The 25,747-nt window shown below is 41.8% G+C and overlaps 1 protein-coding gene across 1 annotated transcript in view; it reads right to left on the bottom strand.

The window, feature by feature from the left end:
- The window catches only part of OSBPL6 (oxysterol binding protein like 6), a 282,887-nt gene that overhangs the window by 108,221 nt on the left and 148,919 nt on the right, over positions 1–25,747 (bottom strand). Inside the window, 6 exon segments of the mRNA XM_056536461.1 lie at positions 7,447–7,550; positions 8,740–8,808; positions 8,811–8,845; positions 17,768–17,961; positions 23,036–23,149; positions 25,441–25,494. Coding sequence (XP_056392436.1) covers positions 7,447–7,550; positions 8,740–8,808; positions 8,811–8,845; positions 17,768–17,961; positions 23,036–23,149; positions 25,441–25,494 — 570 coding nt within the window.

Below are 25,747 nucleotides of genomic sequence, written 5' to 3'. Positions count from 1 at the left end.
CTACATTTAGTTAAAGTAGGCTGCCGCTCTCTATTGATTATGGGTATTTAAAGATTCCATCTTTACTACCAGAAAAGGCTGTCAGATAAAAAAAAGTGATGTGTGGACATGTCTTCACGCGATGACCTTGTTGTTAGACAGGTTATCCTTTGAACCATTCCCATACCAAAAAGTTCAGATATGCTGTTAATAGCCGTTTTGAAGTAAATAGGCAATCTTTTTACCTTAAAAACCTCTCTCATCCTCCTTTGCTTCCAGTGTTGGTCTGGCTTACCAGAGTATCCCCTGATGGGGCCAAGCTGTAGTATGATCATGTACCCTAAATATAAGGCCCAAAACTCTGGTAGAATACAGCCTACATTAGAGCAGACTTTACAATTAATCAGATATCCTATTAAACACTGGGTGAACAAATATTGAAAGCAGATTTACAAAAAAGGCATTCAGCCCACTGCCTGCTCCACAATGGAAAATCTGCACATCAATTCTTCCCCAACAAACAAGACCACCGTGGTCTCTAATTCACAACACTCCTCTAATGGATACTCTCCTGGCCTAGTAAATCTCCCAGGTAATTGCAAGTTCAACTTTACTCATGGGAAGTGAATCCTTAGAAGGGTTATCTCATAACTCCCCTGCTCTACCATCCTGGGGTTTGGTTGGTCAGTGGGCACTAGGCAGTGTTGACAATTCTCCTAGAATGCATGGGAGACTGCTGAAATAAAGGAAGCCCAGACCTCCGAAAGACTAAGAAAATGTCTTGGGTGACCCACATACCATTTAAGCACTTCCCTCCACTTCCACAATGCCCCATCACAAAAGTAGCATCGCAACATTGTCTGTGGCAGCACCCAGGATGAAAAAAAGGTGCAGAAGCAGGGAGAGGTGAGTATCTTAATGTATGATTTGAGTCTGGGAATGAACATTTTAGGATCTGTTGTACATAAACATGTTGGGGGTTCTGGGCTCAGGTCTTTAAACAGGGAAGTCTGGTCTGGTGTCTGTGAACAGGAAAGTCTGATGTGGCATATGTAAACACGATGTCTAGTTTGTATACAAGGTGGTCTGCAAGCAAAGGGATATACTTTTAGGGGGTCTGTATTTTTTCTATGTTTATTGAACATTTAAAACATACAGTAAGAATGATAAAATGCCTATGCGCAAATAGGCAAACAATTGGAAAAATGGGGGGAAGGAAATAGAAGTTAAAGGGGTACTCCGGTGAAAACCTTTTTTCTTTTTAATCAACTGGTGGCAGAGAGTTAAACATATTTGTAAATTACTTCTATTAAAAAAATCTTAATCTTTCCAGTACTTATTAGCTGCTGAATGCTACAGAGGAAATTCCTCTCTTTTTGGAATACTGATGACATCACAAACACAGTGCTCTCTGCTGACATCTCTGTCCATTTTAGCAACCATGCATAGCAGATGTATGCTAAGGGCAGCATGGTGGCTCAGTGGTTAGCACTGCTGCCTTGCAGTGCTGAGGACTTGGGTTCAAATCCCACTGAGGACAACAATAAATAAAGCGTTATTATTAAAATTACGTCAGCAGAGAGAACTGTGGTCGTGATGTCATCAGAAAGCATTCCAAAAAGAAAAGAATTTCCTCTGTAGTATTCAGCAGCTAATAAGTACAGGAAGGATTAAGATTTTTTAATAGAAGTAATTTACAAATAGGTTTTACTTTCTGCCACTAGTTGATTTAAAAGAAAAAAGGTTTTCACCGGAGTACCCCTTTAAAGGGGGGGAGGGGAATTAATGGGTCTTAAGTGAGACACCAAAATAGCCTCAAAGGCATAACGGAGTATAAGAAAAAGAAAATCTCTAAAGGAGGGGGTGTGGGGTCCAATCTCCTCACACTGGCAATGAATTGGGGTCTGTATATAAAGTTGGTTTGGGGTCTATAATTTTTAGAGGAGTCTTTTTTTTTTTTTTAGAGGGCAGCTATAATTTTTAAGGTGGTCTAGGGCAGGCTAATCTTTGAAAATAATGCTGCAGGTTTTCCCTGTGTTTGAGAACAAGTGATGAGTCCTTGTGGACTTGCCAGGCCTGCAAGCCTGAAAGACAAAAATATTGTCTTTTTTTTGGGGGGGGGGAAACGCCAAGGGGGGGAAACGCCAAGAAAAACACCAATTCTGCCGCATGTCGTTTTTTTCGGCCAAAAAACGCTGCGGCCAGATGTTCGCTGTAAACCAAAGAGAAATCGCAAAATTCTTTTCCCATTTGGCGTTTTCCAGTTTGGCGGGTTTTTTTAATGCCAAGAAAAACGCCATGTGGGTTTTAACTTTGGCGTTTTTCAGGCGGTTTTTATTCTCTTTTGGACTTTCGTAGGGTACCATTAAAAAAAAAAAAAAAAAAAAAAAAAAAAAAAGATACAGTAGTGATGGAAAAATTGTATTTAACAAAATTTATCTTTTTTATAACAAAATTTTTATTGACTTTTAAACAGGGATCATTTTATGTGGGCAGTCAGGGCACAAAAAATGTAGCCGACAATAATAAAAATGTAGTGTGTGTGTGTTTTTCAATTTTTATTCTTTATTTTTTAGGTGGTACTACTACTCCCAGCATGGAACACACACTGTTCCATGATGGGAGTAGTACTACGTGTACTAATTGAAAGATCGCCCCGGGTTCCGTTGCGATCCTCCTGTATAATGTATAGATGTTGCTGGCCGCTCTTCTATGGTCCCCTGCACTGCTGTATATATACACCTATTCATACTTCATGCAGAGAGCTGTGATTGGCCAGATGGTTCCAGTCAATCACAACTCTCTGTGGGAAATATAAATAGGTGAATATATGCGTCAGTGCAGGGGACCATAGAAGAGCGGCCGGCCACATCTATACATTATACAGGAGGATCACAGCAGATGTCAGGAGTGACATCTGCTGTGATCTTTATTTAACTGCAGGAACTACTGCTCCCAACATGGAACAGAGTGTGATCCATGATGGGAGTAGTAGTACCTGCAGTTAAGGAAAGATCACAGGGGGTATCACGCCTGACATCCGCTGTGATCCTCCTGTATAATGTATAGATGTGGAGCGGCTCTATACAGCGCTCACATCTCTGCACTATACTATACTCTGTCCAGTGATATGAATAGAACATCACTCATTCATATTTCCCTCAGAGCTGTGACTGGCTGCAACCATCCGGCCAATCCCCACTCTTGGCAGAAAATATGAATGAGTGATGTTTTATTCATATCACTGGCCGGAGTATAGTGCAGAGATGTGGGCGCTGTATAGAGCCTCTCCACATCTCTGCTATACTATGGGCAATCACATCGGGTGATATGTCTATTAGTACAGGTAATTACTACTCCCATCATGGAACAGTGTATTCCATGCTGGGAGTGGTAGTACTACCTTAAAAATGTCAAAAAAGAGAAACACACTTTATTAAAAATTTATTACAATTTTGTTATAAAAAATATAAATTTCCTTAAATACATTTTTTTTCCCCATCACTACTGCATCCTTTTTTTTTCTTTTGGTACCCAACAAATTTTATGTACCAAAAAAATAAAAAATAAACGCCAAAGGGGCCAAAAATGCAATTTCCACACAAATGTAAAAACGCCAGAAAAAACGCCAGACGCAGGAAATTGCACTGGAGTTTTTTCTTGCTTTTTTTTCAAACCCCAAAACGCAGGATAAAAAAACAAGTAGAAACTTAGCCTTATGGAGGTAGATCCCAAACACCATGAAATGTATCCTATAATAGGATACTGCAGTACAGCAATAAGTTATTATAGCATAGATTGTAGGTATTATAGCTTATCAATTATACAGATTGGTCAATTAATAATTTAGTGTTCTGAAGGTACAGCAAGTGCCCGCATGCACCTCATGAACATGGTTCACTTTAGAATATCTTTTTATAGAGGTGTCACATTTACATATGTAACTGATTCTTTGCTATTCAAATTTATGTCCAAAATCTATATTAGTCTATAGAATGAGAGCTGTCTCCATGAGAACATGAATTTCCCCAGTGAATTGTAGCCTGGTGGTAGGCTTTAGAATAATGACTTGATGGTTGAGGAAAGGTGACAAACAACCATCATTAACACTGTTGAAAAATAGAATTATGATTCTGCCGAAAAGTCAGGTACATTTAGTCCGGATAATGGTGTATATGCAGATGGATATCAGCACCATTAATCTCGATATAAAAGTCAAGTTCTGACATCAGAATATTATGTCTATGCAAATAATTAATGAAATTATTTGCAGACATAAATGTTGATTTATGCGTAGTAATAGTTTATATACACTGCTCAAAAAAATAAAGGGAACACTTAAACAACACAACATAACTCCAAGTCAATCACACTTCTGTGAAATCCCACTGTCCACTCAGGAAGCAGCACTGATTGACAATCAATTTCGCATGGAACAGACAACAGGTGGAAATTATAGGCAATTAGCAAGACACCCCCAATAAAGGAGTGGTTCTGCAGGTGGTGACTACAGACAACTTCTCAGTTCCTATGCTTCCTGGCTGATGTTTTGGTCACTTTTGAATGCTGGTGGTGCTTTCACTCTAGTTGTAGCATGAGATGGAGTCTACAACCCACACAAGTGGCTCAGGTAGTGCAGCTCATCCATGATGGCACATCAATGCGAGCTGTGGTAAGAAGGTTTGCTGTGTCTGTCAGCGTAGTGTCCAGAGCATGGAGGTGCTACCAGGAGACAGGCCAATACATTAGGAGACATGGAGGAGGCCGTAGGAGGGCAAAAACCCAGCACCAGGACCGCTACCTCCGCCTTTGTGCACGGAGCATCAGGAGGAGCATGGCCAGAGCCCTGCAAAATAACCTCCAGCAGGCCACAAATGTGCATGTGTCCACTCAAAAGGTCAGAAACAGACTCCATGAGGGTGGTATGAGGGCCCGACGTCCACAGGTGGCGGATGTGCTTACAGCCCAACACCATGAAGGACGTTTGGCATTCGCCAGAAAACACCAATATTGCCAAATTCAACACTGGCACCCTGTGCTCTTCACAGATTAAAGCAGGTTCACGCTGAGCACATGTGACAGACATGAGAGTCTGGAGACGTCATGGAGAACGTTCTGCTGCCTACAACATCCTCCCAGAATGACCGGTTTGGTTTGGCGGGGGGTCAGTAATGGTGTGGGGTGGCATTTCTTTGGTGCCTGCACAGCCCTCCAATGTGCTTGCCAGAGGTAGCCTGACTGCCATTAGGTACTGAGTTGAGATCCTCAGACCCCTTGTGAGACCATATGCTGGTGGGGTTGGCCCTGGGTTCCTCCTAATGCAAGACAATGCTAGACCTCATGTGGATGGAGTGTCTAAGCAGTTCATTGATCACAGACTGGCCCACCCGTTCCCCAGACCTGAATCTGATTGAGCACATCTGGGACATCACGTCTCGCTCCATCCACCAATAGTGTTGCTCGAGAATTTTCGCAATTCAAATTTTATTCACGAATATAGCACTATATTTTCGAAATTACGAATATTGGCTTTTTTTTCACAGTACACATCACAGTGATCATCTCTCTCTGCTTCCAGCTTGTGTGGTGTAAAGAAGTCTCTAATACTACTGTGTGAGACCGCCAGGCGAATATTCGCAAATATTGATCCCTCCCTTCTGCTGCTTCTATTAAGTAACACTGGTATACTTGCTATAAAGTTCATAAATTTTCACATATGCAAATTTCCACATATGCAAATTTCCGTGAATATTCCGAATATGCAAATTTAGCGAATATATGACGAAAAGGAATCCATATATTCACGAAATATCGCAAATTCTAATATGGCCTATGCTGCTCAACACTATCCACCAATGCCAAGTTGCACCACAGACTGTCCAGGAGTTGGCAGATGCTTTAGTCCAGGTCTGGGAGGACATCCATCAGGAGGCCAACCGCCACCTCATCAGGAGCATGCCCAGGCGTTGTAGGAAGGTCATACGGGCACGTGGAGGCCACACACACTACTGAGGCTCATTTTGACTTGTTATAAGGACATTACATCAAAGTTGGATCAGCCTGTAGTGCGGTTTTCCACTTTGATTTTGAGTGTGACTCCATATCCAGACCTCCATGGGTTGATAAATTTGATTTCCATTGATCATTTTTGCGCGATTTTGTTATCAGCACATTCAACTATGTAAAGACGAAAGTATTTCATACGATTAGTTCATTCATTCAGATCTAGAATGTGCTAGCTTAGTGTTTTTTTGAGCAGTGTGTGTATATATATATATATATATATATATATATATATATACTGTATATACCGTATTTTTCGCCGTATAAGACACACTTTTTCTTCCCCAAAACTGGGGGGAAAAAGTTGGTGCGTCTTATACGGCGAATACACACCTATCACGGCGGTCCCTGCGGCCATCAACGGCCGGGACCTGCGGCTAATGCAGGACATCACCGATCGCAGTGATGCCCTGTGTTAACCCTTCAGACGCAGCGATCAAAGCTGATCGCCGCGTCTGAAGGGAAAGTGACACTAACCCGGCTGCTCAGTCGGGCGTCCCAAACAGCTTACAGGACACCGGGAGGGACCTTACCTGCCTCCTCGGTGTCTGCTCCGTGCCGGGATCCCCTGCATGGCCGGCGCTCTCCTTCGACGTCATCATGTCGTCGCGCATGCCATCCCGTCGCCCAATAGGAGCGGCGTGTGTAGCAACGTGATGACAGCGACGGAGAGCGTGGATCCCGGGGAAGAAGACGTCCGGAGCGTCGGGGACACCACGGGGACGCGGCGACAGCGATGGAGCGACATCCAGGGCAGCGGTGACGGGTCCGAAGCGGCGGGGACACGTGAGTATTACCTCCTCCAGTGGTCTTCAACCTGCGAACCTCCAGATGTTGCAAAACTACAAGTTGTAGTTTTGCACCATCTGGAGGTCCGCAGGTTGAAGATCACTGTTGGGTTCAGAATCTTTTTTTTTCTAGATTTTGCACCTTTAAAATTGGGTGCGTCTTATATGCCGGTGCGTCCTATAGGCCGAAAAATATGGTGTATATATATATATATATATATATATATATATATATATATATATATATTGAATGTTGCGGAAATTATAAATTTATTGAATATATATTGAATAGTAAATACACATACGAAAAGCTGGATTACACAATAAGCGTCCCTTTTGCTGGCCATCTGAAACATTGGGGCGTGTGCAGTTTGTCAGTCCTGCTTACTTCTACCCGCTTCTACATGAGAATCAAGGTGGAAACGACTAACCTTGTCCTTCAGAGGTGTTTGTTCTATGGTTGGTGATGTGTACCATTAGTATACATCTCATTCTTCCAGGCATTCATTTTATTAATATACAGCTCTGAGACTCATTCATTAGGGGGGTTATAACCTTTTCCAGGTGAATAGACTCCATTATGCTAGACATTATTTAAGTGTAGCTTTGACTGTACCTGCATGTCAATGAAATTGGGCGCAGACTGAGTCCTTTGCAGCATTTCGAGGTTATGAAGCAGCTTGCTAAGTTCAATCAGGTTGGCCTGACACTGGGACAGATCTGCAAAACACAAAATACATGTTTCATTAGATCCAAAATAGGAGAAAAAACAGCAATCTATTAAATAATGAACATAAAGGTAGATAAATCAATATTGTTCTAATTCTATGCAGTGTCCCCTCTCGAATATTTAGTGGTTACTGCCAAGTCTTCCATTTACATTCCTCTATGTTAAGTTAATTATTGTCTGGTAAATAAAATCTGAATTCTGATTTGATATAAATTATATTGTTGTAATGGAGGACTAAGAATAGGAAACGCTGTCAAAAGTGAAATAGAAACTCTGGAAACATTAATGTTGGCTATACTAGTCTGTAAAGTTCACTTCAGGGCTGTGTTCAACATACAGGTAAATGATTGAGCAGAAAAATACTGTGTGAATTTGTTAAAATTTTATTTTTTTATTTAGCTAACATGGTTCCATCTTAGCTATTTATGGTATAAAATGCCTGTGTAGTAGGGCTCACTAGGAACTTTCTGAGAACAGTTGTCAATTGTGTATAAATCCCAAATTTCTAACATTAGAATATTGCCTTAAAGGAGTACTCCGGATTATAAAAAAGTATTCCTATCCTAAGGATAGGAGATGAGTGTTAAATCACGGGCGTACGGCTGCTGAAACCTCCCACGATCTCCTGTACGGGGCCCCAGCTCTCCTTCTAAATGGAGCATGCCGACCACCGCATGAAGCGGCGGCTGACATGCCCCCTCCATGCCCCTCTATGGGAAGCCTGAGATTCCAGAGTACAGCGCTCTGGCTTTCAAATATAAATGCATTGAGGGGATGTGTCGGCCGCCGCTTCATGGGGAGGTCTGTCACTCATCCCCTATCCTTAGGATAGGGGATACGTTTTTATATCTGGGAGTACTCCTTTAAAGGAAATTTGTCAGCTCTAGATCATGCTCAGAGCTCCAGCGTCAAGGAGGCAGTGCTGAGCCGCAGCATGCTTCCTCCAACACTCCCCATGCCTTGAATGACTCAGCACTGGAAGCCAAGCACTATATGTCAATCATACAGGGCGGAATAAAATGGGGAAGAGAAGAGCTATGCATGTTGTGACCTAGACACTTGAGCTCTGCGCATGATAAAGAGCTAACAAATACCTTTTAGCCATGAAAAAGTAGAATGGTATTATAATGTTGTATTATGAACAGTTTGATAGCAGTCAACTTTAGTAGCACACTATACCTTCAGCACACTTGTCCATTTCCTCCGAATCCTGTAACCATGCTGCAACTTTACTCTGCCCGGTGGTACTGTGGCTGGGAGGCTACTGCTGCATGGAATAGGGAGACTGCCACAAAGAAGTTATTCTGTGGAACCTAGAAAAGAACAGAGATAATGAAATATATCAAAATATGAATAATGCATATTCTAATAATTAAAATAATACATGAGACTAAATATTGTAAATGCAGTTAATAATAATTATTGCATTTTTTTTTTTGGCATTCTATTTACAGGCTATGGACAGTGTCTTGTTTTCTATTTATTACAATACAAAAACATTTTCTTCAAAAGTCTTTGCTAAAATTGTATATAAGTTTATCCTCTATAGCCTCCTGAAATGTCCTGTTTTCTTCAGCCTTTAGCTTTCCTCTTCTGAACTTTCTTCTAAACTGATTAATGACCAGATTATAGGTTTGATGTGGTCACAAATTAGCTTAGATGTTCCTTCAGAGAGAGAAAGGCTGATAACAAATCTGTCAGACATTTGCTTCTCTGACGGACACAGCAAGAGGCAGCAGAATTGAAAGAGAGCCACATTTGTAACAAAAGACCTATGGAAATAATGTTTTGAACAACAATATGTACAAGACAATAAGAGAGAGAGAGAGAGAGAGAGAGAAAGAGAGAGAGAAAGAGAGAGAGAAAGAGAGAGAGAGAGAGAGAGAGAGAGAGAGAGAGAGAGAGAGAAGAGAGAGAGAAAGAGAGAGAGAAAGAGAGAGAGAGAGAGAGAGAGAGAGAGAGAGAGAGAGAGAGAGAGAGAGAGAGAGAGAGAGAGAGAGAGAGAGAGAGAGAGAGAGAGAGAGAGAGAGAGATACTGCAGATCTACCTACTCCTTCACCTTCTCTTGTAGTTACTGTTCTACATTAGTAGACTGTGGGGGACTGTGAATGTTTTTCATTGTTTACTTAAGAACAGCAAAAAAAGGAAGATTAAAAACAAACAAATAACAAAATGTTATATATTCATAGGTGCTACTGATTTATGCAAAATACTTGAATATTTTCTGTCATTGTGTCTGGCAACATGTCACATTTCAGGTCATTTATATTCATTGTGCAGAGCCACCAATATTTTTGAGCCATGCTCCGAAATGCTAAATAAACACTATGATTCCGCCTCCATAAACCATTAGAAATGTATATATAGTCTTTATCAGAAAAGTATAATGTGCTTTTTATTACTTTTCATTCATTCATTAAAATTTTTTATATTCACTAGGGACCATTTTATTATAACAAGGATCAAAATTATGAAGGTCACTTCCCATAGCAGACCAGATACTGACCACCCACTCACATATTAATATTTTAGACATCATCTGTCACTTTGGATCTCATTTATATTTACCACTGACTCACACTGATGGGTTTTTACTTGCAGAGCATTCTAAATTAACAAATCTCTTCATTAAAGCTACAAACATGAATAATAATGTACCTATTAATAATGATTCAACACTAGAACCATTGGAATAGGACCTGTTATTGGCGGAATCTTAATTGCAATATTATGCTCAAGGTCATGTACAGTAAAATACTGCAAAACTACCATTCCGGTGTAACAGTGTACGTAGAACAGTTTTATCAGGTTCAGAGGCAAAACTTAAAAGGAGTTGTCCAAGTTGAGAAATCATGACTGTTTTCTTCAAAAAATGCACCATGCCAGTTCACAGGTTGTCTGCAGTATTACAATTCAGCCCCATTGATTACACTGGAGCTAAGGTACTATACCAAAAACAACCCATGGACAGATGTGGTACTGTTTAAAAAATACCCATTTATGTTCCGCTACAACCCTTTAAAGCTCCTGGCCCCAGTCCAGAATTAATAATTGTTTACAGTACTGATGTGCTCGTATATGCAGAGAATTGATTTCGACAAAATTCAGGGCCTGGGTTCATCTGCACCCCCTGCACTACTCATGGTTTACTCCCTGGTCAGCTAGATTTGCCACAGATCAGAAGGATTCACATACTAGAAAATCAATGGAGAAGAGAATTCTTAGACATTGTACAGTATACAGTGAAGCCTCCCCCCCCGACCTACGATAATTTCAACATGCGATGGCCTCTCAGAGGCCATCGCATGTTGAAGGCAGCATCAACATACAATGCTTTTTGTATGTCGGGGACATTGCATAAACGGCTGCTTCAGCTGCCACCGGATAGCAATTTACGGTGCCCCGTGTGCTCCGGTGATGGTCTCCTACCTGTCCTCGGGGCTCCGGAGCATCCTCTTTGGGATCTCCTCCATCGCCGTCATCAGGTCGCCGCGCACGCCGTCCCGTCATCCAATAGGAGCGGCGTGCGTAGTGACGTGATGACGGCGACGTGAGAGCGACGATCCCGGGCAGCAGAGACGTTCCGGAGCATCGGGGACACCATGACAGCGATGGAGGGCAACATCCAGGGCAGCGGTGACGGTCCGGAGCGGCGGGGACAGGCGGGGACAGTACAACTTCCTATACTTTACATTGCATGGATCCCTCAACATACGATGGTTTCAACAAACGATGGTTCATTTGGAACGGATTACCATCGTATGTTGAGGGACCACTGTATTGCCAGGTCTACATGATCTACACTTTGGAGAATCAACGGAGAATAGAATGTACATCTGTGGGGGTAATGTCTGTTCTTGGGGAGACTTCCAAGCTAAGAATCATGTATGTAATGCAATCTAGGGAAAACATACAAAGTTGCTCTCCTCCAGAAGGGAAAGAGCTTGCTCTCAAGTGCCACCCATTAGAGGTAGCTTCCCTGTAAGCCAAAGATTGATTCCTTAAAGGGGTACTCTGGTGAAAAACGATTTTTTTTAAATCAACTGGTGCCAGAAAGTTATACAGATTTGTAAACTATTTCTATTTAAATATCTTTATCCTTCCAATACTTATCAGCTGCTGTATGCTCCACAGGAAGATCTTTTATTTTTGAATGGCTGCAAAAATAAGACCTAGGCCAGTGGTCTTCAACCTGCGGACCTCCAGATGTAGCAAAACTACAACTCCCAGAATGCCCGGACAGCCAGCATGCTGGGAGTTGTAGTTTTGCAACAGCTGGAGGTCTGCAGGTTGAAGACCACTGATCCTAGACAGTGCCCGGGCTGCAAATATTAAAAAACAAACTTTAACTTACCGTACCTTTGTCCTCCGTTCCCCCGTTGCTAAGGAACCTGCCTCACTGTCCTCCGCTGTTATCGCTGCGGTCCTGGGGATGGGAACGTCACAGAGCCTTCAGCCTATCACCGGCCGCAGCGATGTCCCGCCTTGGCCGATGATAGGTTGAGCCCACTGTGATGTAAGACGCCGGCCGGCTTCTTACAGGACAGTCGGCTCAGCCTATCATCGGCAGAGGCGGGACATCGCTGCGGCCGGTGATAGGCTGAAGGCTCTGTGACTTCTCAACACCAGGAAGCAGCAAGAACAGCGGAGGGACCATGAGGCCGGTGCCATAGCAACGGGGGAACGGAGGACAAAGGTACGGTAAGTTAAAGTTTGTTTTTTAATACCCTATTTGCAGCCCGGGCACAGGTATAGATACAGCACAGAGGCTGATAATTATTTGGGGGGGGGGAGAGAAGCTGTGCTTGCGGGTGACAAACTATTATTACCCCGATGTGGTGTGCTGGGCTAATAAACCGGCGGGGGGGACGTTGGGGGGCATCACATGATAATAATGGGGGGGGGTGTAAATACCGTGGAACTGCCATGTTGTTTAATGTGCATACCATACTGTAAATAACTAAGCCCTACCCTGAAAATAAGCCCTAGTGTTTTTTTTGTGGCTAAAAGTAATATAAGACCTGGTCCTATTTTCGGAGAAACCCGGTAATAAGAGGCAAGAATCCCACAAACAGTGGTCTACAGATAGGTACTCCTTACTTTTGAAGAAGATTCTGTTCCAATGCTCAGATCAAACATTGACACTAGAGAATAAAATATTTTCCTTCTGGATGAGTTCTAGTTTGTAAACCCTCCAGGCATCACATATTCTGTTTTCTTACTACTGGAGGGACATTGCACGATACAGGAACTCAAAAGACATCATTGGGGACGGCCCTAAATCCACATTGTATGCCTGGAGTGTTCCTTTACCCAGTATCTCACATAAGTGAGTACACCCTTTCTGCATGAAAACACTTTAGATTTCTTAAACGATAAATTCCATACATAAATCAATGACAAAAAACACACAGAATTCAGACACCGATCCCCACATAGATTTCAAGGTGGAATATTCAGCCTCTTTAATTTCCCATATGAAGAAGCTCTTAGAGAACATATATTTGTGATTACTCAATATAGTCTTCAAAATGGCTCCACAGTGAGTTACACTTAAAGGGGTATTCCGGCCACAGACACCTCCCACGATCTCCGTGCAACACCCACATTCTATGCAGGGCTGCTGCTCCAGTCTCGGAAACCTCTGTGTCACGCCACGCCCCCTCATGACATCACACACCCCCTCCATTCATGTCTATGGGAGGGGGCGTGATGGCCGTCATGCCCTCTCCCATAGACATGAATGGAGGGGGGCGTGGTGTGACGTCTCCAGTCCCAGAAACACAGAGGTTTCGGAGACTGGAGCAGCATCCCGGCATAGAATGCTGGTTTCTGCACGGAGATCGCAAGGGGTCCCAGTGGCGGGCCCCCAGCAATCAGACATCTTATATCCCTTTAAGGTGCTGCATTTTGAACACAACCTATGTTTTTTATAATTAATTTATGGTATTTTCGACAATACAGAGCATCTAACAAGTGACTGGACCTTTAAAATGTGACCACCTTGTATAATGATTGTAGAACCAATTTCCCCTGGTGCCACTAAGTTCTGTAATTTGACCTGATATTTGAAAGTTATTCAAAATGACCTCAATACTTCATAATTCATTTCCATCTCAATTCACATTCTCCAGCGAGATAGCGGCTATAAAAAGTATAAAGCGCTTTCCCGATATAGAATTAATCATGGAAAACACAACTCAGACACTCACAAAAATCGAATGTGAGACTGACAGATGATAGGAACAGAGTGGCCTCATCATCATCTACAGTCTCTGCTTCCTGTCATTCAGCCCAGTGGATTCTTTATACATTCTTTTTTATCTCAAATGATTGCTTAATAAGGAATAACTTTTATTTTATTTTTCCCTAAAAATCACCAGTTCTTATTTAAAGGGGTACTCTGGTGGAAAACTTTTTTTGTTGTTGTTGTTTTTTTTTTTTAAATCAACTGGTGCCAGAAAGTTAAACAGATTTGTAAATTACTTCTATTAAAAAATCTTAATCCTTCCAATACTTATTAACTTCTGAATACTACATAGGAAATAATTTTCTTTTTGGAACACAGAGCTCTCTGCTGACATCATGAGCACAGTGCTCTCTGCTAACATCACTGTCCATTTTAAGAAAATCCCCATAGCAAACATATGCTGCTCTGGACAGTTCCTAAAATGGACAGAGATGTCAGCAGAGAGCACTGTGTTCCAAAAAGAAAAGAATTTGCTCTATAGTATTCAGCAGCTAATAAGTACTGGAAGGATTAAGATTTTTTTAATAGAAGTAATTTACAACTCTGTTTAACTTTCTGGCACCAGTTGATGTAAAAAAAAAAAAAAAAAAAAAAAAAAAAAGTTTTGCACCGGAGTACCCCTTTAAGAAAAAAAAAAAAAAAAAAAAAAAGAATATGATCGTGTTCTGAATCGTTTAAGTACACATAGTGTTTCAAAATATTTTTAAAATCCTGCGAGGTTTTATTAAATAAACCCTTCTAAGTGGTAACAAGGTGATTTTATTGCTCTCACTGCTGTCATTAAGTCCCTGTGAGCCTCCGTTATGGTGCATAGCTATTTCTAATTCTCTCCATTTCAGAATCACAGCTGGGCTGTTTGCCAGTAGTACACCCATTGTTTCCTCCTCCCTTACTTGTCAAATCGATCCCAGCACATCACATACTCTTTTCTGCTATGCCTTGACAAAATGTTGGTAAAAGTGCAATGAACAGGTTGGCAGTGTACTGATTTGTACAGTACTATAAATGGCACATGGAGAGAGAAGGGGTTACTGATGCACTGGACTTTTGCAAGGTGCTGTGTGAAAGAGACCTGCCAGCAAAGCAAGGCTTACCTTAAGGACTGAACAGACTGGCACTTTGGTGGAAGATGAATTATACAGTACACTACTATAGAAAGCAAAGTATAGCATAAAATAGCATAGCATAGATATTATTGGCTTTATAAGGTGCAACAATGCATGAGCATATGCAGATCCTGCGGACACATACAGAGGCAGGCACACAATATTTCTCTCGTTCGTCCCTCCAGCGCATTGTGCATACTTACTCACTCCCACTTCCTGCAGGGAGTGAATAACAGATTGCATTAAAGAGAGACACCTAGTGGTCAGGCAGTTTTTCTGAGACATGCCCACTTAGCCAATCACTGGCCACAGCATTGTCCCTTCTTGGCCAGTGATTGGCTGATCCTGCACCAACTGGTCATCTTAAAAGCAGGAAAAAGATAGAACATGAGAGGACTGGATGGAGCTGAACAGGAGCTACTGGTCACCAGAAGGGCACTGGAGCTAGGTAAGTATGGCTATATTTATTTTTTAATTTTTACAGAGCCCCAGCATTATATAAGTTTTTTTTTATACAAGTGCTGAAATATCCCTTTAAGGCAGACACCATTAGTTTCCAGGGCTGGGCTCTAGCCTTTAGACCAGTGGTGGCTATGTGCAGCTCAGGTTAGATTTGTTGGAAAATTACTAGTTTGCTCACAGTTGATTTAAAGGGGTACTACGGTGGAAAACCTATTATTATTTTTTTTATTTATTAACTGGTGCCAGAAAGTTAAACCAATTTGTAAATTACTTCTATTAAAAAAAATCTTAATTCTTACAGTACTTATTAGCTGCTGAATACTACAGAGTAAATTCTTTTCTTTTTGGAACACAGAGCTCTCTGCTGACATCACGAGCACAGTGCTCTCTCCATTTTAGGAACTGTCCAGAGCAGCATATGTTTGCTATGGGGGATTTTCTCCCACTCTGGATAGTTCTTAAAATGGACAGAGATGTCAGCAGAGAGTACTGTGCTGGTGATGTCAGCAGAGAGCACTGTGCTCGTGATGTCAGCAGAGAGCTGCTGCTGCTGTAGTATTCAGCAGCTAATAAGTACTGGAAGGATAAACATTTTTTAATAGAAGTAATTTACAAATCTGTTTAACTTTCTGGCACCAGTTGATTTAAAAAAAAATGAAAAAAAAGTTTTCCACCGGACTACCCCTTTAAGTGAAAATATAATCCATAAGGACCTATTTCAGAAATCATATATTACTTCCCAGAATTTATAACATAAAAGCCAATAAACAGGGAGCTGCGACCTGTATAGACATTACTGACCATTCTTATCCTGTATGAGCTATATCAAATACAGGACACATTACAACAACTACCCACTCATGGGTGAACAGATTGACACTTTTTATAAATCTGAACTACTTCAGTAAACAAATTAAATTCAATGTACAAAGAGTTTCCACTCTCCATATCATGAAAACCAAAATAAAATCAATCATTTGCTTGTATAGCCATGTTTCTCAGTCTAAAAAGTGCAAGCATCACATATAATCCGGCCACACATCAATGCTTCTTTTAAAAGATCCATCCTGGGTCAGCGCATAGCCCATCACGCAAAGCTCAATTATTCACAAAGAATTCACTGATCTGACAACATCATGCTGACATTTCTAAGTAAACCATTGTCATATGTTCTTAGTGAAAAGAAAACCAAAAGAAAAAACAAAACAACAAACAACTGTATTGAAAAAAAAAAAAAAAAAAAAAAACACAGACATAAAGGCAAACCAAAACTGAGGACTACAAATAGAAAAACCATCAGAAAAAAAACAATAATAAGTCCTCGCAGTGGACACAGATACTAAACACTGAAGAATATAACTACAGAAGACGTTCTTTCTTAAAGAATCAAAATCCACAGTAATTGCATTGTCATTAAAGAAAACTTTTTGACATGTCATGTTTCTATTGGTCTCAGTGCTGAGGATTAGAGATGAGCGAACTTACAGTAAATTTGATTCATCACGAACTTCTCGGCTCGGCAGTTGATTACTTTTCCTGCATAAATTAGTTCAGCTTTCAGGTGCTCCCGTGGGCTGGAAAAGGTGGATACAGTCCTAGGAGACTCTTTCTTAGGACTGTATCCACCTTTTCCAGCACACCGGAGCACCGGAAAGCTGAACTAATTTATGCAGGAAAAGTCAGCAACCGCCGAGCTGAGAAGTTCGTGACGAATCGAATTTACTGTAATTCGCTCATCTCTACTGAGGACCCCACCGTTCTCTAGTGGTCGCTTGATGTATGTGCTTTACTCCTCAGGCTCAGTACTCACTACACAATATGGGCTCCATTAAAGTCTATGAGGCCCATCATCTGCAAAGTGATGGTTTGTGCGCCCGACTATATCTAAAGATTGGTGGGGTTCTTAGCACTGAGACTCCAACAGGTCAAAGCTTTTGACATATCTGCGTGACATGTCAAAAGTTATTTATTTTTTTTTTTTTAAATAATATTAATGCTTTAAAGGGACTATAAGATTGGTGGCCTATCCTAAGGGTAGGTGTCAATATTAGATGAGTGGGAGGACTCCGGCGATCTCGCTGCTGCACCCGACATTCTTTTAGAGCATCTGGTGCAGTGTCGGGGGCTCGTGATGTCACAGCCATGCCTCATCAATGCAAGTCTATGGGAAGGGGCGTGACACCACGAGCCTCTGCCCCACATCGCCAGTCATCCAGCATGGAGCAAAATTTGTTCCGCGCACCGGATGTCTGGGGTGCCCAGCAGCAGGACCCCCATGATCAGACATCTTATCCCCTATCCATTGGATAGGGGATAAGATGTCTAGGGGTGGAGTACCCCTTTAATCCGTATGACATAAATGTAGTGATGTTTAAAAACCTGAAAATACTGGAGAATGTTAGATTTGGGTACCTTTCCTTCTGGCACTGTTATATTAGCTGCTGGTGAAGACTCCGTTGTTGATGTTGATGGAAACATGTGGAAGCTGGCATCTCTTGGTGACCGCACTATTTCATTCTGTCGGTAAAGTCTATGGTGGCGGAGCTTTGACACCCAAGCATCGAAAGTATCCTGAGATTTCACCTACAGAGAAAATGTAAATCTTATTTGAATGAAGATTTGTGTTGATAAATGGTCGTATAGAATAACTTCATCCTGTTAATGCCCACGCTACTTCTGATGAATCCTTATCAATCTATATATTTTTATTTTCATTATTGGACCACGCATCTAAGCAAAAGACCAACAAAGCTACTATTGTGCTTAGGTACAGTTATATTGTTAGATTATACCAAGCCACTATTACAGCTGGCCATAAAAATACCGAAAAAAACTGACAGAAAATGGTAAACATTGGGGGAGATTTATCAAACTGTGAGAGAGAAAAAGTGATTTCCCACTCAGCAACCAATCACAGCTCAGCTTTCACTTTACCAGAGCTTGTTAGCTGAGCTGTGATTGGTCGCTGTGGGGAAATCACTCCAGTTTTTCTCTTACACAGTTTGATAAATCTCCCCCATTGTTTTATACATCTATACACATAAAAGGATAGAAGCCGGCATTTACCATAGAACGGGAAATCTTTCATCTTCAGTTGTAAAAAGACACATACAGGTCAGGGAGGGATACAGACAGCGGGGAGCGTTCGGAACGTTTCGTGCGTAATGAAGAATGAAGCACTTCCTCTAGCGAGTGCAGTGTTCTATCCTTTTATGTGTTTGGAATCCTTTGCTGCATGGGACTGAGCACCGTCTATATGGGACTGTTTATGGTGCAGCATCCGTCGCTCACACCAGAGCGGGTCTACAGTGCGCTGGACAACAGAGGCAGCAGTGCCGGCTGATCTTGCTATTGTGTTTGACTTTTTATACATCTATGTCTGCTCATACAGCCAGAAAACTAAATGTATGTTTGCCAAGACAGCTCAATATAAACCCAATTTTAAGAGAAGCATGTCCCTTTTAACCCCTTAAGGACTCAGGGTTTTTCCGTTTTTTGCACTTTCGTTTTTTCCTCCTTACCTTTTAAAAATCATAACCCTTTCAATTTTCCACCTAAAAATCCATATTATGGCTTATTTTTTGCGTCGCCAATTCTACTTTGCAGTGACATTAGTCATTTTACCCAAAAATGCACGGCGAAACAGAAAAGAAAATCATTGTGCGACAAAATCGGAAAAAAAAAATGCCATTTTGTAACTTTTGGGGGCTTCCGTTTCTACGCAGTGCATATTTCAGTTAAAATGATACCCTACTTATATAGGTTTGATTTTGTCGCACTTCTGGAAAAAATCATAACTACATGCAGGAAAATTTATACGTTTAAAAAGGTCATCTTCTGACCCCTATAACTTTTTTATTTTTCCATGTACAGGGCGGTATGAGGACTCATTTTTTGTGCCGTGATCTGAAGTTTTTATCGGTATGATTTTTGTTTTGATCGGACTTTTTGATCACTTTTTATTCATTTTTTTAATGGTATAAAAAGTGACCAAAATACGCTTTTTTGGACTTTCGAATTTTTTTGCGCGTACGCCATTGACCGTGCAGTTTAATTAATGATATATTTTTATAGTTCGGACATTTACGCACGCGGCGATACCACATATGTTTATTTTTATTTTTTTTACACTGTTTTATTTATTTTATGGGAAAAGGGGGGTGATTCAAACTTTTATTAGGGAAGGGGTTAAATGACCTTTATTAACACTTTTTTTAACATTTTTTTTGCAGTGTTATAGGTCCCATAGGGACCTATAACACTGCACACACTGATCTCCTATGCTGATCACTGGCGTGTATTAACACGCCTGTGATCAGCATTATCGGCGCTTGACTGCTCCTGCCTGGATCTCAGGCACGGAGCAGTCATTCGTCCATCGGACACCGAGGAGGCAGGTAAGGGCCCTCCCGGTGTCCGGTCAGCTGTTCGGGACGCCGCGATTTCACTGCGGCGGTCCCGAACAGCCCGACTGAGCAGCCTGGTCACTTTCAGTTTCACTTTAGAAGCGGCGGTCAGCTTTGACCGCCGCTTCTAAAGGGTTAATACCGCACATCGCCGCGATCGGCGATGTGTGGTATTAGCCGCGGGTCCCGGCCGTTGATGAGCGCCGGGACCGACGCGATATGATCCAGGATCGCGGCGCGATCCCGCTTCATATCGCGGGAGCCGGCGCAGGACGTAAATATACGTCCTGCGTCGTTAAGGGGTTAACAACTCTAAGTAGGATTTAGGCTGGCATATGAAATGGCAGTCTTAAAACACCATGTCTGCAGCATCACTCGCCATCTTATTTATGGTCCCCAGCAAAGCTACAGATCTTATTCTTGGTCACCAGTCTGGCTTAATACCTCATTCCTGGCCACCAGGCCACCATGAGACTCCCCCATATCATTCCTAGTCTATAGCATGGTTCCCAGTTTCATTCCTGGTCCCCAGTTTCCCCATCTTATTATTGTTCCCAGCATGGCTTCTGTCATGGTGGATATAACTGGACATAAGATGGACACAGGAAGATGCTGAGCAGAGGAATGTGGATTGATCCTGCTGTGTATGTCTGGTCTGGGTGGGGCTGGATGGACACAGGAAGATGGGGGGATATTGACCAAAGGAATGCAAATTATTCCTGGTGCCCACCTCAGGTCTGGGGCAGACACAATGGAGACGCTGGAGATGCCTTCCCTCCCCCCTACAGGAATCTGGGTAGATAAGAGGAGCTGGGTGGGGGACTCTGGGTGTAGTGTGTGATGTCCCAGAGACAGGAGCTGATGCTAGTACAGAGCCTGCTGGGACCTGTAGTACCCAGATAGCTGAGAAGTCATCTGATGGAGTTGCTGTGTTGATCTCTGGGGTAAGAGTTGCTGCCAGTACAACCTGCCCTGTAGATTGTGCCCCAGAATCTGGAGGATTGCTGGGATAGAGGAGCCGTGGCTGAGGCCGCCCTCTGGAACAAGGAATCGCGTTGGACTTATCTGTGGACTTATCTGTGGACCCCTGTGAACTGAGGAGCGGATTTGAGGACCGGACCTCCCAGGAGACTTGAGGTATCACTAGAGCTGTTATCTGTGGACTGTGAACAATACATTGGCGTGTGGAGTGTTGGACCCAGAGCTGAATCCCGGGATCTGCAGTTTGTTCCTGCCCAGTGACTGTGCCCTTCTGTTGCCCATTGTTTGCCCAGACTCCGGATCACCCCTCATCATGTGGATTGTGATTTGTTTTGTGATCTCTGCCAATAAACCTGGTGCTGTTCTCCCATCTCCTGCTCTGTTGATTGTGTGACAATCCTTACGTGGTGAACCCTGTCACAGCTTCCTATGTTATTCTTAGTTCACAGCATGGGTCCCCATCTTATTTCTTGTCCCTAAATCATTTCTAGTCCAAAGCATGGCTCACCTAATTCCAAGCCAACAATATGACCTCTCCTTTTTCTAGTCCCTAGCCTAGCTCCCATTCAATTTCTGGTCCCCAATAAGGTTTCCTATTTTATTCCCTGCTCCCAATGTCATTCCAGGCCCCATGCATGGCTCTCTGTCTCATTCCTGATCCCCAAGTCCAATGTGTTCTTTTTCAGAGGAATACCAGCTGATATACAGCATTTGTTCAAAAAAGTGGTCTTTGGCCAGAGGGAACCCTGCTTAAAGTGGTGCAGTTTCCATGGACTATAATGGGAGGAAAATTGTTCACATGTCTTTTCAGGAGATTTAATTGTATAAGTAGGTGTTCTGCAGAATAGGACAATCAAATATAAATATATGCTGCATCCTCAACCTGTCCAGTTGTTTTTACCGATGCTATACCTACCATAGGGCAGGGCAAGCTACTACTACGGGACCTGGGATGGGTGAGCCAGACAGATTGACTTTTTCCCTGTTCTTCCTGGGGGAATATTATAAATGTTCTACAGCTCCCAATGAGTTAAATACTAGCTTTATGAAGCTCTTCATATTTAGCTCCCCCTTGTGGTGACTGCAAGTAGATCGAATATTATTAACTAAATCATAAAAACTGATCTCTTCTATAGTGACATATTATGAAATTAAATAAACAAAAGGAATGTCCAGCACCGTTGTCACGGAATAAGAACACTGCTTTATTGAATGGTCATCGACAGGAACATAGAACACAGCATGCACGGACCAAGGAGTGACGCGTTTCGGCGGGCGTAGCCGCCTTAGTCATACTACTATGAAATTAAATGGAACAAAATTTGTAAACCTAAAAAGCGTAGTGATTTTCTTAAATAAAAGTATAATACATTAAGCAATGTTTAGTGGAGAGTGGGGCCCAATCTGAGTTTTACAATTTGGTCATAGGATTTCGGGTTCTCCCCTCAATCAGAACCTGTATTCATTGTAACAGACGGTATATTAGAAGATTATGATATGTCTAGTGCTCAGTTTATTTTATTATTATATGTGTATACTCCTAGAGAACCCATATGGATTATAGTCAAGTCAATGTTGTTACGCCGAGCGCTCCGGGTCCCCGCTCCTCCCCAGAGCGCTCGCAGCGTTTACCTGCTCGCAGTGTCCCGGTCAGACCCGCTGACCGGGAGCGCTGCGATAGTGTCTCTAACAAGGATGCGATCCGCGGTTCGCATTCCAGCCTGCTTACCAGACCCGTCCTCCGTCTGTCCAGTCCCGGCGCGCGCGGCCCTGCTCCCTAGGGCGCGCGCGCGTCGGTTCTCTGCGATTTAAAGGGCCCGTGCGCCGCTGATTGGCGCCTGGCCCAAATTAGTAAATTCACCTGTGCACTGGTCTATATTACCTCACTTCCCCTTCCCTGTATTGCCGGATCTTGTTGCCATTGTGCCAGTGAAAGCGTTCCTTGTATGTCCCAAGCCAGTGTTCCAGACCTTCTGCCGTTGCCCCTGACTACGATCCTTGCTGCCTGCCCTGACCTTCTGCTACGTCCGACCTTGCTCTTGCCTAATCCCTTGTACCGCGCCTATCTCAGCAGTCAGTCGGGGTTGAGTCGCCATCGGGTGGAACGACCTGGGGGTTACCTGCCGCAGCAAGTCCATCCCGCTTTACTGAATACCAGTAACCCCTTAGACTCTGTTCCCCTGGTACGGCCCACGTCATCACCCCACTGACACAGAGGATCCACCACCAGTATCCTCTCAGTACCCGGATCCTGACAAATGTAAACAAACCTTAAGATGATAAATGTTCTCTTCAGTGTCCAAATCTATCCTCCGTGCCTTTTTCTTAATGGACATAACAGACAACCCAACATCAATACTTCCATGTACTTTCCCTTTCTGAGTCTAAAAAAATAAATATTACAGGTCATTGTGTGAATACCAAACATTTATTATACAACAGATCTATAACAAAGTGTAAACATTACAGTACATCACGGAATTGAAGAACAAGGGCTCTAGTATTATCTCACAGGAAATGCAAGGACATACTAAAAGAAACATGCCAGGAAAGCTGAACGGTCCTTGTTGAAGGGGGTACTCCTGTGAAACTTTTTTTTTTTTTTATCAACTAGTGCCAGAGAGTTAAGGATATGTGTAAATTACTTCTATTTAAAAATCTTAATCCTTAATCTTGCTTTGGGAATCTTCTCCTGCTCTGGACAGTTCCTAACATGGACAGAGGTGTCAGCAGAGAGCACTGTGGTTAGACAGAAAATAAATTCAAAAAGAAAATAACTTCCTCTAGTATACAGCAGCTGATAAGTACTGGAAGGATTAAGATTTTTAAATAGAAGTAATTTACAAGTCTGTTTAATTTTCTGGCACCAGTTTATTTAAAAAAAAAATATTTCCACAGGAGTACCCCTAAGGATATGGATACCTTTTAAATGCATTTTTAATTATTGAATTGTACTTTTTTTTATTATTACATTGTACTTTATTATTTTTCTCTTTGGTCTTGAAAATTTTGTTTAGTTTCTCTTCTACTTAAACAAAATAATAACATTGTTTTAAAAAAATTCCATATTTTGACCCCTTTTTTATTTTATTTTTTTATCTACACACCTGTGTGAGGCCTCATCTTTTGTATGAACACTGTAGCTTTTTATTGGTAGCAGTATCGTAGATGGGACTTTTAGATTACTTTATAATTCATGTTTTGTTTCTGAGGGCTATCACCACTACACCCCATGTTCTCTCAGTGTTAGATATTGCAAGGAAGGAGAATGAATATGATAGATCAGAGAGGAGAGAGAGGAATTAAAGGGGTATTCCAGGCAAAACCTTTTTTTATACATATCAACTGGCTCCAGAAAGTTAAACAGATTTGTAAATTACTTCTATTAAAAAATCTTAATCCTTCCAATCAGTGTTGAGGGATAGCCAATGTCATTGTATACATCTACCACAGTAGTGCACCCATATTCCTGTATTGTATTATTCTAATTGTTACACATCCACACCGTCTATCTGGTGTAGGATTCTATTGTGGCACTTTTTTGCTCTTCATGCACAGGTAGGTTAGCGTTAGGTCCCGCGCCATTTGAGAAACCTTGGCGTTGGTGTGCGGGCTCTGGTGTGTCCTTCATATAAGGATACACTGGCGAATGTCTCAATTTTAACATCAGTGTTGAGAGATAGCCAATGTCATTGTATACATCTACCACAGTAGTGCACCTAAATTTCTGTATTGTATCCTTCCAATAGTTATTAGCTTCTGGAGTTTTCTGTCTAACTGCTCAATGATGATGTCACGTCCCGGGAGCTGTGCATGATGGGAAAATATCCCCATAGGAGCTGCACAGCTCCCAGGACGGGAGTCATCAGAGAGCAGTTCGACAGAAAATAACAACTCAACTTCAGAAGCTAATAACTATTGGAAGGATTAAGATTTTTTTTAATAGAAGTAATTTACAAATCTGTTTAACTTTCCGGAGCCAGTTGATATCTATAAAAAAAGTTTTGGCCTGGAAGACCCCTTTAATCCAGGTTTTCAAGGAATTCAGATCACACTGGCTGTAGATAGGAAGCAAAGCATACAAAGCAGTTTGCAGGGGGGCAGGGGGGGGATCATATGGGCTGTGTTAAAGTGTAGAAATTAAACTGTAGGCTCCTGAACACACATGTACAGGCCTTACATCCAGCATCCACATGGTAAGAATCTAAACTATGTAAAGGCCACATATCAGAGGTCTGAAACTGAATCAATACATAACGATTGCAGAGTCAAACTTAGTGCAAGTCTGATAACCCAGGGTAACTGCCAGCATATGTACAGATCATTTTTTCATGCCAAAGGTATCCATAGCCTTTAAGAGGATTTGTATGTATAGAAATTTACATTAGTACTTCACAGATGCTATGAGCAAAGCCAGGACACAACGCAATTCCCTGCACGATGGAGGGATTAGCCAGACTTTCCCTAAAGCAGATAAAATAGTCTGCAAAATTTCTGTTCACAGATCTTCACCTTCAAAGCGTTTTTTTTTTATTTATTTATTTTTTAAGTAGATTTAGTTTCCTGCCTATTGCTAACCCATCTTCATCTTGGACATTTCAATGATACCAAAGAGTTAAACTAGTTTTAAGAAAATACCATGTATTCAGTATTAAGTATAATCTAAAGTACTTACATCAATCGGCGATTTGGAATACTTCAATATACCATTTTCTAAGACGAAAAATCTCTGTAATAAAAAATAAATAGTGTAAAGGAAGGAAATTGGAAAGATAAAAAGACAGTATAAGGCAGTTCTGTATACATCTAGAATACCCACAGACGATCATTGCAAGTGAATTTAAGTAAAAAGAATGTCCATTATTTCAGTTGTAGTGAAAATGTAGTTACGTTAGGTGGTATGTAAAGATACTATATATCCTACACTGTGCCCTTTTTATAGGAGTCAATAAGACATGTTCTGCACTATACAGAGAATGCAA

Source organism: Hyla sarda, chromosome 8 (genome assembly GCF_029499605.1).
Source record: "Hyla sarda isolate aHylSar1 chromosome 8, aHylSar1.hap1, whole genome shotgun sequence".
Classification (NCBI taxonomy): domain Eukaryota; kingdom Metazoa; phylum Chordata; class Amphibia; order Anura; family Hylidae; genus Hyla; species Hyla sarda.
Note: the sequence above shows the minus strand (reverse complement) of the source record. Positions and strands in the feature narration are given on the sequence as shown.